We start from the raw sequence: 17,737 nt of genomic DNA, 5'->3' as shown, positions 1-17,737 counted from the left end.
AAGCTTTTTAAGATGGTAAGTCAAGGCAAAAGAAAATGGTTAAAAAATTGCTTATGGCCTGAAGCATTAATGCCTTTATTTATTGGATAGTTGAAAACTGGAGAGGCACAGAAGAGTGGGGAATGATAAGCAGGAATGGGGCCAAACTCGGGCACCTAATTTAAGGACACAGGCTCTGCACATGGTGTGCAGGGACACAACCATGAGGCAACTAATGCCTCTATTTCTGCATTTCAGTCACTGTGCAGCACTTTGTTGAATGTCAGTTGTCTTTTTGGTGGATTTGGTTGGATTGAAGTTGTGGGTTTGACATTTCAAGCAAGTACACTTATTTTGATTTTGATAAACAATAAAAAAGGGGACATATCTTTCTGTCAGTACCTGTCCTTTCAGCGTCTTAGGATCTCTTTAGGTAGCCCCCTCTCTTGCAAACTGTCTGCAAATGCCCCATGACCCTGCTAGGATTCAGGGTACACTCTATGGATGAGAGACATGGAGCCTGCAAATTCCACCTAATCTTGCATATATGTCACCAAAGTTTTGGGTTAGGGTTAGGCTTGTACATCATTGCTCATTCTCATTATTGCCCTCATAATCTAAAGAGGTTAAAAAGATTGAGAATGTGGAGAAACAAACCAGCATATCATGCTGGTTTTGTAGCTACATATATGAGGAGGGTAACCCCTATTTATGTCTGTTTCTATTACTTTGACAAGGAGACTGACCCTGAACAAAAGCATGAGAAAACAATACACTGAACCCTGAAGCGCCCAGAGGTTTCCACTGCACTGAACACACAAACTCATGAAGACAACAATGCAACCAGCCGTACCTTCCAGGCAGCAGATCCTCCAGAGGCCAGAGTGGGTGAGAGCCCCAGGATCCTTCTTGTCCTTGTTGGATTCCTCCTGGGATGAATTGGCCGTGCTGTTGCAGATGAGTGCGCGGGCGTACAGCCAGTAATCTGTACCGATGGCCACTGTCATCAGGGCGAAGGCCGCGAACGCTCCCATGGTGGTCAGCAGCACCTGGATGCCGCGCTCACACCACCACATTGCCGGCCGGGGAAGGAAACTGATATCTGAGAGGAAGACAGACGTATGTTAAACTCAGTACCAGTGCAGAGCTGGTACTTAGTTCAAACTAATGAAGGCGATTTGTCATCTTTAGTAGTTCAGGAGCAGGGTCATGGCCCATGAGCTCTGATCCTCACGCTCCAAAGCTTTAATTACCCATCAAGCCAGTCAATCCATTCTGCTTGGCTTGTTTAATATTTCTTGGCTAATATAACCTTTCCCCTCCTCCCTCCCTACTATTTAACCTGAAGTATCCTTTCTCCATTTCTGTTCTTGGATTCTGTCAGTGGCAGGAGGTTTACCTGAAACATTACTGTAGATTTGAGCTGGGCAGATTGTCGGTGCCACTGCTGATTGCCAATGCCAAGCATCACAATCCCCGAAAAGCTGCTCAGCTTACCAAGTGAGCATCTTTAAATCAGAGCCATCTGCTTTATAGTTTTAAATAAATACGTAAATCTGTGACAAGACTGGTTCTGTCTGCAGCAGAGTCAGAGAAGTATGAGCTAGTCTGTGACTTCCAGTTGAAGTTGTTTGATAGGATCTTAAGTATCCCTGATATGTACATTATGTAAGTTCTGCTACCAGGAGACACTTAATCAAAGCAATAACAAAAGAGACATGCTCCTATGCCCTATTTCTTATTTTCAACTGAGAACATTAAAATGACAGTCCACTGAGGTGTACTGACTAAACAGTGAAGCACTGTTTTTGTTTCATGAATGAATTTCGCAAAAATTAGGGAAGAAAGCTGTTAAAAAGTAGCCTTTCAGGTTAAATCCAGGATGCTCTGTAGGTATCTCACAGTGCAAACTACTGTTTAGTGAACGCCCTGTAAAGTGCAGTATTACATTAACAGAGCCCTCAATTCAAAACAAGAAGAAAAAGCTGAGCTTAGCAGAGCTAAACAGAATGCTTTTATTTGAATTGGAAATAACTAGTGGAGCTACAATGAAATGGGAGTTAGGGGTGAATGGCTGGAGTTCTGGGGTGCTAGGGTGAGAGCAATCACGAGAAAAGCAACACAAAACATGAATGATGCTTGGAAATCGAGGCATTTGCAGTGAAGTGATGATGAGGCTCTTTGGCCAGCTCCAGCCTGTTGAAAGCAAACCAATTCTCTGATGGTTCATAGATCGAACCAACTGGCCTGGTAAAACAAGAATAAGTCTGCACTGTGCTCTGCAGGAAGATACTGAACATCACTAATGCTCCTAATAGGGCTGCACAATTTTGGCCAGATGACTGTCATGATTTTTTTAATCAACACTGAAATCAAGGTTATCAATAATGATTGTTTATCTATTTTAAGGACTGATTGATGATGGATTATTAAAAAAAAAAAAACATAGAGATCCTGGTACTTATTGGAACTGGATCAAATATCTGTTCTGGCATTTTTGGCCTACATTGGCCCCTAACAACTGTCAAAGGAAGACTCATACAAGAGTAGCTAAAAACAGATCTTTAGTGATAAAACTCTGATGAAGAGTAGGTTTACCTTTCTTCATGGAGACTAAATTGAGATGAAAGTTGTTAGTGTTGGACAGCTGGACATTCAAAAACCGCAATATTTCTCCACTGTGCATATAAAGTCTGTCAGTTTAAGAACTGAGAAATCATTAATGACTGTTATACATTTAGTTTGGCTTACTAGATTAATAAAAAAAAAAAAAAGATATACCTTGACTTACAGTAAAGACTAAAACGTAAGGACTTTTCATTGACTGTAACTGGAATATAATGTTTATGACTTCATCGACAAAAACTAGATTAAAGGGGACATATTTTATCCTTTTAAGACATTTTTATATCAGTCTCAGAGATCCCCAAAACATGCTTATGAAATCTGTTAATGAAAAAAAACTCCAGTATTGGACTTTTGCATGGCCAAAAACCCTCTGTTTCAGCCCTGCTTAGAACGAGCTGTTTCTCTGTGTGTGGTTTTAAATGTTAATGAGCTGTCTGACTCCGCCCCTAACCATGCCCCTCTCAGGAAATGAATGTAGCTTAATGGATGTGGCCCTCCTGATTCTCCTCTCAGGGATCAGGAGAGGGGGGTGGAATTTTCACCCAAGCGAGGAGGGCCAACTGAACCTGGGGGCGGTGCTAACTCCCCACATGACATCATAAGGGAAAAAATCTGAGAACGGCTTGTTTCAGCACACATTTGGAGAAAGAGAGGGGGACAGGGAATGGCTTTTTCTGGTACTTGAGGTGACTGTGGATAGGCCAAGGGCAAATATTTTTGTCAAAAAAGCTGAAAAAGTGATTTCTGCATATGTCTCCTTTAAAACTTTAAAGGTTAGAAATGACTAGAAATGTGACTAAAAATAAAAGTTAATTTAATCTAAAGACTAAAACTAACACTAATAGCTGCCAAATCTAACACAGGTAGGCTACAGCCCTAGCTCCAGGCATCCAAGCATAATAGATGGGGCGGGACTTGTCAGCCAGGTAACAAGGATCACAGAGGTTTCCGCGATGATGATCATAAAGAAAGTCAACTTGTGAGAACTGATTGACTGGATATTGCTGCTGAAGTGTTAAATAGATAGTTAAAAAAACACAAACAGACCAGGAAAAAGATGTATGTAATGTGCATTGTTCTGGAACTGTTACAAGTACAATTTTCTCTCCTATTGTTTGATTTACCCATTTATATGTAGTTCAAAAAGACAATCACAATAGTCAATACTAATAAACTGTGATGCTTGTAGAAATGCAATTCTTCAGAATCCCTATATAAATCAAATCAGCCCCCAAGAATTGTGAAAAAATCCCATCATGATAAATGCATCTCATCCCAGCCCTATAACTGTTTGCCTACAGGAAGACTAATTTCATTAGCTCAGCTCAAATCTCAATAGGCAAATGTCAGACCAAACAGTCTTTTCTTTAACTTATTAATTTCCATGAAAGTTCAAACATGCCCTCGAAGGTTCAACAACCATGAAATTAAAAATGAGATCCTAAAAATAAGACATGGAACCCCTTTTATGCATTCCAGCCTGTTCAGATTTATGCATTGAAGTGTCAAATATTTATGCATTATTACAACCAACGTCCCCACTGGGCTGCAGTGGGTGACTGGTTGGAGCTGCTGAGTCTTTCTATCGCGTTCTGTGTGAGCACAGTGGAGCAGCTTTTAATCATAAAAAACTGCACACAGCCTGAAGCAGTAAAGAAATGTTGGCAGCGAGCAGACGGCACAGGAACAAAATGCCGACCTTGTAGCAACAACAAAAAATATAAAGCATCAAATATTGTTACAAAAGTGAGCCGTGGATAGTGGGAGATGGACTGCTGGGAGACAAAGAGGGAACAAATTCTCCCTTTACAAGTCTGTCCATGAGTTTTCACAATAAAAAAGTTATTTCATAGACCAGTGGATTCTCTCAGCAGGTCGGCACATTTGAGTTCTGACCTTCCTGACTCAATGTGAATTTCCAAAAGACTTGAAACACGACAGGTATGGAAAAAAAGTCCTTTTGAATTTGGTTGCTTTTTGACCAGCAGGACTTCTGAGAGTAAGATATGTAAAGCATTGGTGGAGAAGGGCAGCAACAGGGGAGAAAGGATGGAGAGGACTGGGGGGTTTACATACAAATGCACAAAAAAACGAGGGTCAAAAGACGACAGGGAGGAGAAAAGAAAGGAGAGTGGAGATCTAAATGAAGGCTGAGAGTTGAACAGTGAGGAGGAGGAGGACGAGAGTGAAATTGAGATACATCACATCTGCTGCGCTTCAGGAAACATAAATGAAACATCCAAGGAACAAGCGAGGAAGGGAGAGAGGGAGCATGGGTTAACTATTTAGCTCCTGAATAAGATGTGAATATAAATAGATGGTTTGCTATCTCTCTGTATGTTCTGTAATCATGTGCTGTGGTTTATGCTCATGCGGTCGTATGGGTCAATGTAAAGAATCAATGCTATGGAGGCTAACGGTCCCAGTGTGGGCTTTTAAACTATTTGACTAATTCAGCCAGCCTGAGGGGTGTTTCCATGGCAACACAAATCCCAGAATAACAGAGACCACTGGTACTCTGACCCTGAGAGTGACCCGCCTGCTGGAATATGCATAAGGTAAGTCCCTAAAAGACTGCAGAGAGGCATCTCTGCATTAGAACGATTTTGAAATTTAATTCAGCCAATAAACAGGGTCGGATTTTATCTTTATCTTTTAGGCACTGGACTGCGATGCATGCACTTCTTCTGTTCTAATCTAGATCCTAAATTCTGTGTTGTTTTATGGTCTTTGAAGCCAGGTAAATGTATAGTCACAGGGCAAAATGGATCAAAAATCCTGTCTGGATATTCTTCAGCTGGATGGCTATATTTTAACCTGACATATCCATCACATGGATTAACAGTGCCTATAAAAAACATTCACCCCCTTGGATGTTTTACCCTTTTATTGATTATATAAATCAAACATGGTCAACTTAATTTGGCTTATGACAGAAATGCCAAAAAAATCCTTAATGTAAAAGTGAAAGCAGATTTCTACAAAGTAATGACAATTAAATAAAAATATGTAATGCAAAACAAATGAGTGCATAAATAGTCACCCCCTTTAAAGTGACTGAGCTTATAACAGAGGTCCAGCCAGTAGTATAAAGACACCTGTGTCTGGAAGGTCAACTCACTGCTTAATCAGTATTCCAGGCTCCCATTACACCATGAAGACAAAAGAACACCCCAGCAACTTAGAGGAGATGTTATTGAAATGCATAAGTTGGGGGATGGATACAAAATTTTCCATTGCACTGAACATCCCCCAGAGTTTAGTTAAATTGATCATCAAGAAATGGAAGGAATATGGCACATGTGTGAATCTGCCTAGATCAGCCCGTCCTCACAATGTGAGGGTGCAAAAAGGAGACTAGTGAGAGAACACCAAGACACCTATGACTGCTCTGAAGGAGTTACAAGCTTCAGCAGCTGAGATGGGAGAGACTCTGCATACAACAACTTTTGCCTGGGTTCTTCACCAGTCGAAGCTTTATAGGAGAGTGGCAAAAGGAAAGCCCCTGTTGAAGAAAACTCAGATTAAATCTGGACTAGAGTTCACAAAAAGGCATGTGGGAGACTCCATGTTCAAGTGGAAGAAAGCTCTTTGGTCTGATGATACCAAAATGGTGCTTTTTACCCATCAGACAAGATGCCAAACACCACACATCACTATAAACACACCATCCCCACTGTGAAGCATGGTGGTGGCAGCATCATGCTGTGGGAATGCATCCCAGCAGCCAGCCCTGGAAGGCTTGTAAAGGTACAGGGTAAAATAAATGCAGCAAAATCTAAAAAATCCTGGAGGACAATCTTATTTAGGCCGCAAGAGAGCTATGGCTTGGGAGTAAATTTATTTTCCAGCAACACAATGACCAAAAATGGTTTAGAGACAACAAGGTGAATGTTCTGGAGTGGCTGAGTCAAAGCCCAGACCTCAATCCAAAAGAGAATTTGTGGCTGGGCTTGAAAAGAGCTGTTATTGCTGATCCCTGCACAACCTGACAGAGCTTGAGCAGTTTGGCCAAGAGGAATGGAGTAAAATTGTAGGATCCAAATGTGCAAGCCTGATTGAGACCTATCCCAACAGACTTGGTGTTGTGATTGCAGCCAAAGGTGAATCTACTAAATACTGACTTGAGGAGGGTGAATAATTATGCAGTCACTTATTTTACATTACATGACCCCTGCAATGTGGAAACCTCACTCAAACTAAGGACTCAGTTAATTAGAAACAGGACTAGACACAGTCTATTAGCTTAACAAAGAATCAAGTTTTTTTCAAGGATGAATTTCACATAATGAGGGAGCAAAGCTGTTAAAAGTGCACGTCCTGGCCTGTGATGCAAGTGACCTCAAATTTCTTTGCAATTTGTTGGAAATGCAGACCAGAAAAGGTAACTTTTAATTGCTTTTCTCCCTCCTTATGTGAAATTCATCAATGAAACAAAAACATTGGTTTACTTTTTCAGTAAATACACCCTGCAGAAATGCCAATTTTGTGAAAAAGCCCTAAATTTAAAGCAGGACATAAACAATGGAGATGAGAGGACCCTGGTCTCTATGTTATATTCAGTTGCATACATACTGACATACAACTATGTATGCATCTTTTGTGCAATATAACACATAAATACACTTATGTATGCCATACCTGTGCAACAATACATGCCTAAATGCACCTGTACATGCAAATTATGTGCAGTTGGGCTATGTGTGCTTATGTCAGCACTTTAAATAAACAGGCCAAGGGCAAATGTGCAATTTAAGTAAGCACATTCATGATCGTGTGCAATATATCAGCACTTTAGCTTGTTAACACCATTGCACTTTCCCATCTGCTTTATGAACTCTAACACCACTGTACTGCAATGGTCACTTTAGTCCTGGTCAGTCTTAAGGAAAGTCTGTATTGTTTAATTTGGGTGCTTGTATAATATCGTACTTTTTATGTTGTTTGGTCTCCATGTGTTGTCCGTTCTTATGTACGTTTTTATCTTCATTATGTACGTGCTCGTTCTACACTTTTATATGTGCACCATCAACCCGCCGAGGACTACAGATGGAAATTAGCCTATGGCTACAGTCTGGCACATTTACATGTCCATGTTCATAAATATGTACTGTCCCCTACAATAAACAAATAAATAAAAGTTGTTTTGATAAAGAGCCCCCTAGTGGTGGAGTTTACATACTGTCCATTTAGACCAACTCATGACACACAAAAAGTTATGGAAGTTTTAATGCATATTTAAATTCAGTTATTGGTTTGCTAAAGGGAAAAATACCATAAAAATACCACCGTGCATCTCATGATATAACCCAAATTTAACTCCATTTTAAGTTTCATGCATAAAATTTCAACATTGCACAACTTGTTTATGCACTTACATTTTCACACTGGTTTCATGTCAGTGCTGCCTGCAGTCATAAAGCAAACATTAGCCTGCTTACACAAATGCCAGAGCAGATTAATGACAGCCAGTTTCCTCTGTTCACATCTGTGCATGTCCCTCTGGGTGTTTTCCTGCATGACTGTCCATGCTTGTTTGTGCATTTTAACCTTGGCTGAATATTAATGTATGAATGTGTGATGAATCCATTCACATGTGCATCCTGTTATCCCCCGTTTGAGTATGTATGACCACATGCACATTTGCCTGCCAGCGTGTGTTTTGTGTGTTAGTGTGTCTTACCTGGGGGCATGTTTCTGGGTTTAGCCTCCATCCTCTCTCCCCCCTGCTGCTGCTGTTCTTCTTCTTCTTCTTCGTCAGTGAAGAGCGCCTCGTAGCCCCGGTCCGAGCCGCCTCCATCCACCGTTTATCCTTCGATTTCTCTCCCCTTCCCCTTCCCTCGCTCCTGCAGCCTCTCCCTCTTCTCTTTTATCCCTTCTTTCTTCCCTCTTTTTCTTCTTCTCCTCTCTTTAGCTTGATCACTCCTTTACTCCTCTTTGGCGAGCAGGGGATGCTTCTCTTGGCGTCCTCTCCTCTCAATGAATTGTCATGGCAGTCATCTTAGTTACTGAGAGAAGAAGGAAAGAGGCGGAGGGGTGGCGGTGGTGGTAGTGGAGGGGGGGTAAAGAGCAGATGAGAGAGAGTGAAAGACTGAAGGGAGTGAGAGATGAAAAGAAGGAGGAGAGAATGAGAAGAGAAGGGAAAGAGTGATGAAAAGATAGGGAAATAAGGTTTTTGATTAATAAATGTGGCAAAGAAACACTTCTGAGCAAAAGCATCTTCTGATCAAACTTGTTTTCTACATGACAACAATCACATGTGTGTGATAAACAAATAAACAAATAAATAAACATCAAAAAGCTTATGCTTATGTCAGAAAACGAGCCTCCTGTCAGACCAGAGGAGCTGGTTTGCGTCTACAGAGAGAGCGAGATAAAGCAATAGAAAAGAACAGGCGATGCGAGAGAGCGTGCTCTATTCCATCGCCATGGCAACAGTGAATTCCAAAGTCTATGGTGAAGCTGGCGAGCGTGTATGTGTGTACATGTGTTTGTGTGTTGGGGGAGTAGAGGGATGGATGTACCAGCTGAGAGGATTTTGCTGAGATTAAGGAAAAAAAGACTGAATTGCATCGATGCAGAGGATGTCATACATGACGGACACAAATGCACCCATATTTATGTTTCTCGTGCTCATGTTTGCATGTAAAGCGAGAGGAAGAGGAGAGATGACAGACGTGTGAGTCACTTTGGTGACTTTGTCTCAGCATGCTTCCTCCATCCAACTTTCTTCCTGCCTCCATCACCAGCATTCAGCGCCGCTTCCTGCACTCACATGCACTCTGCAGATTCCTTGAAAGCTCCATCACTACTGCTTGTGAGGATGTGATGCCTTGCTCGAGGGCATTCCAGCAGCGGCTGCTCACATCTAATATTTTAGCGAGCAGAATGTTCCTGGAGAGAGGATCCCCGTCAGCATCAATGCAAGGTCACTATTTTGCAAGCTTTGCCAAAACTGCAGAAAAAAGACCCAAAATCCTCATGAAAGGCATAAGCAGAAGTACAGCAGGGGGTCCTGAGTTTTTCAACATCAACAGAACAGCTCGAGGCACTTCTGACCACAAAACCCCCTTAGGAGACCCACTTAAAAACCACAGCATTAGCCCTTTTTCCAAATGTTAAATATTTGTAGCTTTGAAGACACCAGTCTACGAATTCAAACATCATTTTAAAACAATCAGGATGGGCTGAATGGAGACACAAACACATTTCATGAAGACTAGAATGTCTGCTTGTATTATGTCAACCATGTGTTCTGTCATTAATGAAAAACTATCCATGGATATATTTGGAGTGCAGTGGCACAAAAAGTGAGATTTGAGATATGAGATTTATTTATTTATTTTTTTAAAAATGGGACAATATACATTAATGGCCAGTTACATGTAAATACATGGAATTATAGCCCGATAATTTCCATCCTCAGTCCCATTAGCAGGTTGGTGTAAACATATAGAACAAAAATAAACATCAGTAATAGGAAAAAAAAACGCGAAATAAAAGACAAGCAACATACATAAACCGTAGACAACCTAAACAACATACAGTCTGAAATAAAAATGGGCTGGGAGTTGGGGAACCATGGTAATTATACACAGTAAATTATAAAGTGCTAGTGCTAATTAAAGTGCCATAGTGCTAGCTGCCTGAGAACTCAGGTCCTCGTTATAAGTATGTGAACACTTTGAAATTCTTTGGTTTTCTGCATTACTTGTTTTTTAAAATGTGATCTGATCTGCATCTAATTCACAAGTTTAGACAAACACAATGTGCTTAACCTAATACTGCGCAAATAATGATAATATTTAAAGTCTTTACTGAACATGCTATTAAACATGCATACTGCTGCTGGAAAAAGTAAGTTAATCCTGGATTTAATGACTGGTTGAACCTCCTTTGGCAGGAATAACCTCAACCAAGCATTTCTGGTAGCTGCTGCTCAGACCTGCACGATTTTCAGGAGGAATTTTTCCTCCTGAAGAACTGCTTCAGCTTCATGGTAGACTCATGAACAGAGATGCTGACTTGTTCCAATGATGGGGGCCATAGACTAGGAAAACTTTTGAGGACATTTAGCCAAATAACTTGAAGCAAACAATAAGCTTTTAACTTCCTAATGTACTCACCCAATGGCGGAAGCAATGATATCATGGACTTATACTGAAAAGGATGATAAATCAATCCCAAAAGGTAAATAGTCCGCTGTTGACGTACTATTCCTACGTGAACTCGCAGTTCTCCCGTGATCTCTGTCTGCTGATCAGGGCTGCGTACTGCAGCACAACGCTCTAGACATGCCTGCAGTTGGTGAGGTCACTCGCCTTCAGTTGGACGTGGCGCTGTCATTCTATGTGGAAATTGCAGGTGAGAGTCAAACTGGCTGGGCACTCACTTCTAGGGAGAGTAGCCACGGTACTGTACTGACTTTGTCTAAGTCTTTGAGATAAATCTGTAAACCCTTCCAGTCTTATTCAGTTCAACATTTCTTGATCAAAAGTCTTCTGACATCCCTTTATTGCAAGGCATGCTTCACATCAGCAGATGCTTCTTGTGAAAAGCAAACTCAAAGGTTTGAGTTCTTTACCCACCTCTACATCTGGGTAAAATCTCATTTAATTGATTCAACCTCAGGTGTGCTACCTCCTGAGCTCTTTATGGTGTCATTAACCTAAGAATTGACATACATTTTCTTGCCACTGTATAAAGCTGTTCACCTGTAAATGCCAGATGTTTTTTTCGATTCTGTCAACCAACCCTATCACCACTGTGTTTGCCACAGAGTTGGCAGTCTGCTGGGTAGAGTTAGCATGTTAGCTGGCTAAACCAGTCCAAATGAACTGCCGCCTCTCCAAACTAACAGGTTTAATAACACAAACAAAAACCAGAACTATTTAACCTCCAAATGGTACGCTAACTGGTTGAAGTTATGCAACATTATTTATGGTTGTGGCTCATGAGCAGATGGAGTTTGAACAAAACTGTCTCCAAGTGACTTGACCCAGCCCAGCAGCAGCCTTGCTTGGTCCACTTGGTGCCCAGTAACCTCCACTCTCTCTTACTGGCCCTGGTGGCGTCCTTATCTGCTAATTGGATACTCCTTCAGCTTCCTGCAACTGAGGTTCAGGCTCCCTGTGGCCAAGGCTTTGTCCAACGCCAGGTGAATGGACTGGTTCCAGGGTGCTGGGCCTGCTGGACCCAGTCAGTTGTTATTCCCTGCTAACATGTTCCCGGTGCCTCCACTGGTTACACCTCCAGCCATGAAGTTTAGTTCCAAGCTGTCCGCAAACCCCAGCAACACTGAGGCCGCCATTAGCCACTGTGGCTGTTAACTCACTATGCTTATCGCTAGGGGTGGGAATCATTGGTGGCCCCACGATACAATATAATCATGATACCTGGGTCGCAGTTCGATATTATTGAGAATTTAAGCAATTTGCAATACAGTGAGTATTGTGATACCATATATTGCAATATATTGCAATCCATACCATTTTTTCAACTGTATAGCTGAAGTACTAACTTTCTCCTGCTCTATGGCCGTCCCCTCTGCTGACCTCACTGGACAAACAATTGATTTTATTTTGTATCATTATCATAGATTTCAGCTCATATTAGCAATTAATTTGAAAAAATCAATAGTTGGTGGATGAGATGATACGATATATCACCAGACAAAATATACCGATACTATGCTGTATCGATTTTTTCACCCACCCCTACTAAACTTAAGTGGAGCAATGCACAGAGCAGTGATCAGAGGGAGGGGCTGAACAGGGAATCTTACTACTCAGCACAAAATTTTAAGACTTTATTGAAAATCCAAGTACTCAATTCTGATTTTTTGTGGGATCAGTTTCAAACCCAGACCCCCAAGAAGTCATCTGCGATGTTTCAAAGACAATTGGAGTAATGGTGTGGCTTGCAAATCAAGACAGACACAGACATGTTGACAATTATAAAAGTAAGATGTTCAATGCATTTGGAAGCATTTTAGATAGATGGATGGATTCATAATGATGCTGTATCATCTGTGTTGTCTCTGGCTTAAACAGCTTGGGTTTGTCTGAACTGCGAATAATGCTGTTACTTTCTAGCTTAGATTACTCTATTACTTACATTTACTATTTTTCAGGCATGACTGCTTTGAACTTTACCCATGTCCAATTAAAGCATCAATGTTTAAATGTTTTACCCAAAACTGTAGTTTTGAAGTTGTTTGTGAGCACAGTAACTTTTAACAAGGAGAATGGAATCTACTCCATTTCCACCGAGTGCCCCAGTCACCTGCTTTTAGCACTGTGTAACTTTGGCACTAGGCAGTTATCTTGCTTGGAGTGCATACAGCTTTACATCACTAGTTGGCTTAACATTTCAACTATGGAGGTCGCTGCTTGGGTAAATGTAGGAAAAAATTTGGAGAAGAAACAAGGCTGGACCGAGGTGACTGGACTGGCAACATATGAAAGAACACCTATGAAAGAGCAGGATCTGAAAGACAGAAGTACCAAAATAAAACAGGAAATGACAAACAAACAAAATAAATGAGAAACTAAGGCAAACTAGACAAACTAGAGTAAGAAATGAAACGTCTTCTCTCCTCATGTAAATGACACTGTAGATAACTGTGTGATGGAGTCACTAACAGGAACAGAGAGTAATGAATCAGGATTAGAAGCTCAAATCAAAGCTTATTACGGCAGGAAGTGAGCAGTGAGTCCATCCAGACAAAAGTGTACACATATTAACACTGGCTGAAAGTCTCCAACACCTCCGCCCCCTCCACTGAATAACAAGAAGACATTCAGCGCTGCCCTGCATGATTTCTGGCTGCTGATTAAACTTTCAGAAAGTCCTGGTGAAAGTGCCAGAGTGTGAAGTTTGCTCATGCAGCATTTATCCCTTTCTGCTCCGCTCTCATAGACGGACAAAGAGACGCTGACGTACTAACTGTGATGTCACTCTCAGGTTTCTAAAGACCGACTCTGAAGATGAGTCCTGGTTTCCTGCTCAGAAGGGAGTTAGCATCACCACGTCATACACTCTGGTAATTAATGAAAACATGCTCAATAACATCCAAATAAATCACTGTAGGTTGTCTTCTTTTAACAGAAAGTAGATCTGACAAGAAGCCAGCCTGAATGAGGAAATTGCTTGTGATTAAAGCCTCTCAATAAGTCTGATTTCCATCATCATAGCTACATAAACAAGCCAGATTTATAGAAGCCATGCATTGACTCAAAACATTTAAAAATCTGACCTATTACAATCAGATAAGGATAGCTTTGAACAAAATGCTGTCATTTGCTTCTGATTATAAGGTTTACCTTCATGATGGCTGCACAGAGAAGGTAAACAACAGCATTGCTTTGAGAAAAAAATGCACTTTTGCTATCGTAACTAATTTAAATTCCATTGAGACTCTTGCAAATTAAACCTGAATGTTAAATTACTCGGTTTGAGCTCCTTTCACTAAAACTACAGCAAAAATGCAACACAGCATGGAGCCAATCAGTCCGTGGCACTGCTGGGGTGTTTAAAAGTCCAGGTTACTTTTAACAGCAGCTTCAGCTCGTCTGTATTGAGTCAGGAGTCTCTCATCTTCCTCTTGACATTTCACAGCAAAAACAAAAACTTTTTCATGATGTTCTATTTTTTTAGATGCACACGTTTGTGAATGAATTGTTTAGTAATGATTTCCTCATTCTGGCCGGACTTAGCTACACCTGCAAAAACTCTGCCATCAGTCCATCTTATTTCTACTCAAGATACCTCTGAACACTTACTTTAGGCCTCATTCACCTGACAAATCTAGATAAACAACTCATTCTCAGATATTCAAAATAAGTCCAGACTTGTCAGTGGCTTTTAAATACATTCAAGGATTTATTTTTTACAAGAAGTTAGTTGAACAAATTTATTAAGATCTGAAACTTTTGCATGTTTCGCTTTGAAAGAGCTGCAGACACTTTGTTTTTATCAGTCAAATTCATTAAAAAGAAAAGGGAAAGGGAGAACACTCTTTAACTGTTCAACCTGACCCCAAAAGTCTTGGTCTTGTCTTGGTCTTGGTGCACTCGAGTCTCGGGCAAGTCTTGTCTCAGATAGTGTGGTCTTGAGTACGACACTAGGTGCTTCCTTTAGCTTGTTCACATTTTACAAAGAGGCTAGTCCATAGGGGTGGGAATCACTAGTGGCCCCACGATACGATATTATCACGATATTTGGGTCACGATTCGATATTATTGCGATTTCAAACAGTTTGCAATACAGTGAGTATTGCAATACCATATATTGTGATACATTGCTACCAATACCATTTTTTCAACTGTATAAGTGATTAAGCATTAGTCTTGCCCTCATGATTGTTGTATTTCTGCAGTATTTTATTTTCATGTAGAACTTCTTGCAAACCTCATGTGTCATGTCCATCTCATTCATGCCCTGCGTGCATTCCTAATGTCCTTCCCCTGATGTTGCCATGTTTGTAATATCACTTCTGCCAACCTCACTGGACAAGCAATTGTCCAAACAATTGATTTTATTTCTCCATAATCATAAACTTCAGTTCATATTAGCAATTAAATTGAAAAAAATCAATACTTGGTGGACGAGATGATCCAATATATCACCAGACAAAATATCGTGATATTATGCTGTATTGATTTTTTCACCCACCTCTACTAAATCATGTTATGTACAATTTTTAAAATATATTTATGCCGCTTTACAACAGCTATACTTATTATTTAAAAGGGAAAACAACAAAGCTCTGTTAGTACCAGAAAGAAAATGTGATGATAAATAAATATGGATAAAATTTTAACGTTATATTACAGAAATATTTTGCTTTGAATGAGACTAGAAGTCGTAAAACTTGATAAGTGTTTGAAACTTGTAGTTTAAAAGAGAAATCTAGAGTTTGTCAATACTGGATTGCAGCATAACTTTTTAAATGTACCACCTAGTGGTCACGAGATGAACTGCAGCTTCAACAGCTCATACCAGCCATTGTTCTGATAACTGATTTTCTGGACCCCTGTACAAAAAAAACCCCTTGATCTCCCTGGGATAAGGTCCTTATCCTGTAATCAGTCACAGACAGACCAAATGCAGGAACTTAGCAGTTGTCATTTTTTGCTCTAAAACTAAATCAATCCTGTTTTTAAAGCCAACAGTGTGGATTATGGTCAAGTCTCCTACAGCAGATCATAGACCAAACAAACACCAGAGGGGCAGGCCGGCGGCGACACAGGTGCACGCTGCAGAGAATAAAAGTTAAAGGACAAACGAGCCATTCTCTGCATCATGAATGCAGCGACGGTATGAATCCTGCTGTGAATACAGAGCAGCAGAACAACAGGAACATGGAGCAGGAGCTGGTCAGAGCACCGGTCATGATTATTATAGCAACACAACTGCCAGCTGTTATTAAAGCAGAGTCGATGGAGAGAGAACTGAGGCGTGACGGGCAGCATGGTTCTGTGTTCTGCACAGTCTTCTGCATACTTTTTGGTCCTATACAAAATATCAGTATCCATCAATCTATCAATTACCTATAGTAAAGAGCATAAAAACAACTACATGAAAACATATTTCAAAGGTTGTATTTGTTTTCAAGATAAACACTGACATACTTTTTCATAAATATGAAAGTATTTTAAAGATTGCAAGTAAACAGCAATTAAACTTCTTTTTATGATAGACGAGGACAGTCTCTCTAAAGGCTGATTTATGCTTTAGTCTGCAGTGAAGCTACACTCTAGCCTATGCCATAGGTCCTTGTAGCCCTGAACCCAAAGGCCTACACATGTAGCCAACATACACCTCCTTAAAAAAGTAATGCATTGAAACGACACAGACTGCATCCCTGTGATTGATCTGCTGTTATCACCGGTGGCTGCCATTCTCTGAGTAATGTCTACTGGGACACTGTGTGCATAGTAAAGTGAGATAAATGGCTGCAGAGCAGACAGTGATACAACTAGTCAACTCTACATGCTGACATCTGAAAATATCAGATGTGCATGTCCTCACCCATGTCTCTCAGTGGCTGAAAAAGGGTGAGAGAGTCTCCTTTCTTTTCTTCTTTGCAATAACTGCAGTATAATCAGTGGTGAAGTGGGTCTTAATTTATTCCACATTTTTTGTCCAGCTACTGCCGGCACCACTAGCTTACTTTATAACAGCTTTACCCTGACATGTGGCCAAAACTGAAACCTTCAAATCATTTAGGGCCCACCAACACCCTGATATAACAATAACATAACATGAGATACAGAGAATTCCTTTTTAAAGGCATCAACATTAATATTTACATATTAACAAGCCCAGTGATTTTTTCTATGTTTTGTGCAGGAGTCAAAAACATGTGTTTTCTTTTCTGATAATTAAGTGTACTCTGTGACCTTACAGCTTCCCAGAAACCTTAAAGTCTCCAAAGGCACTGATAATTTCTTACAGTCCTGATGTTCTGTAATAAAAGAGAGTCACCAGTTAAACCAACACCAATTAAACCATGACACATCCTACAAAACAAATGATGAAAAGTTGTCATGGAAGTTAAATCTCTTGATGTTTATTTGATCCTGGGACTAGAAAATGGTCTAGTATCATTTAGCACATCATTTTGATTTCAAAGTTTGGTTTTCATTTATTTTAAATGAACTCTCGTGGCAAACCTGCAGTATCTCCAGGGCCCAGTGAAAAACTTTGCCAAATCTTCTCTGCCAATGTCAAACTGCTTAATCTGCTGTTGCTATTGGCTCTTGTTTTACACTTCTTGTCCCCCCAGGTGCTGACAATCAGGTGCCTGATTGTCAGCACATGTGAGCATGGGCCCTGCTACAGCAGTCAGTGGGTGTCTGCTCCAAGAATGACCATGCCATGTTTGACAAATCTAGAAAGGGCCAGTCTGATAGGGTAGCTTCAAGTAGGTGTTTTGCAAAACCAAGTTGCAACTTTATTTGGGGTAGCCCTTCCATGATTTTGAAGCTTCATTTTATAAACTTAGAGATGCTTTATCTGACTGAAATTTGACCTGGGGGTTCATAACACAGTGATCTGCCATACAACAAACCTAAACACAAATAAATTTCACTTTACAGAGTCTTTAATACACATATAACTGAGT

The 17,737-nt window shown here is 40.5% G+C and overlaps 1 protein-coding gene across 1 annotated transcript in view; it reads right to left on the bottom strand.

Annotated features, from left to right (window-relative positions):
• Positions 1-17,737, bottom strand: part of LOC121523275 (voltage-dependent calcium channel gamma-4 subunit-like) — a 41,746-nt gene that overhangs the window by 21,434 nt on the left and 2,575 nt on the right. The window contains exons 2-3 of the mRNA XM_041808083.1: positions 8,291-8,698; positions 833-1,081 (exon numbers count right to left, since the gene is read on the bottom strand). Of these exons, the coding sequence (XP_041664017.1) occupies positions 833-1,081; positions 8,291-8,321 (280 nt within the window). The 5' untranslated portion in view covers positions 8,322-8,698. The remainder of the gene's footprint in view (positions 1-832; positions 1,082-8,290; positions 8,699-17,737) is intronic.

This window comes from Cheilinus undulatus, linkage group 16 (genome assembly GCF_018320785.1).
Source record: "Cheilinus undulatus linkage group 16, ASM1832078v1, whole genome shotgun sequence".
NCBI lineage: Eukaryota > Metazoa > Chordata > Actinopteri > Labriformes > Labridae > Cheilinus > Cheilinus undulatus.
Note: the sequence above shows the minus strand (reverse complement) of the source record. Positions and strands in the feature narration are given on the sequence as shown.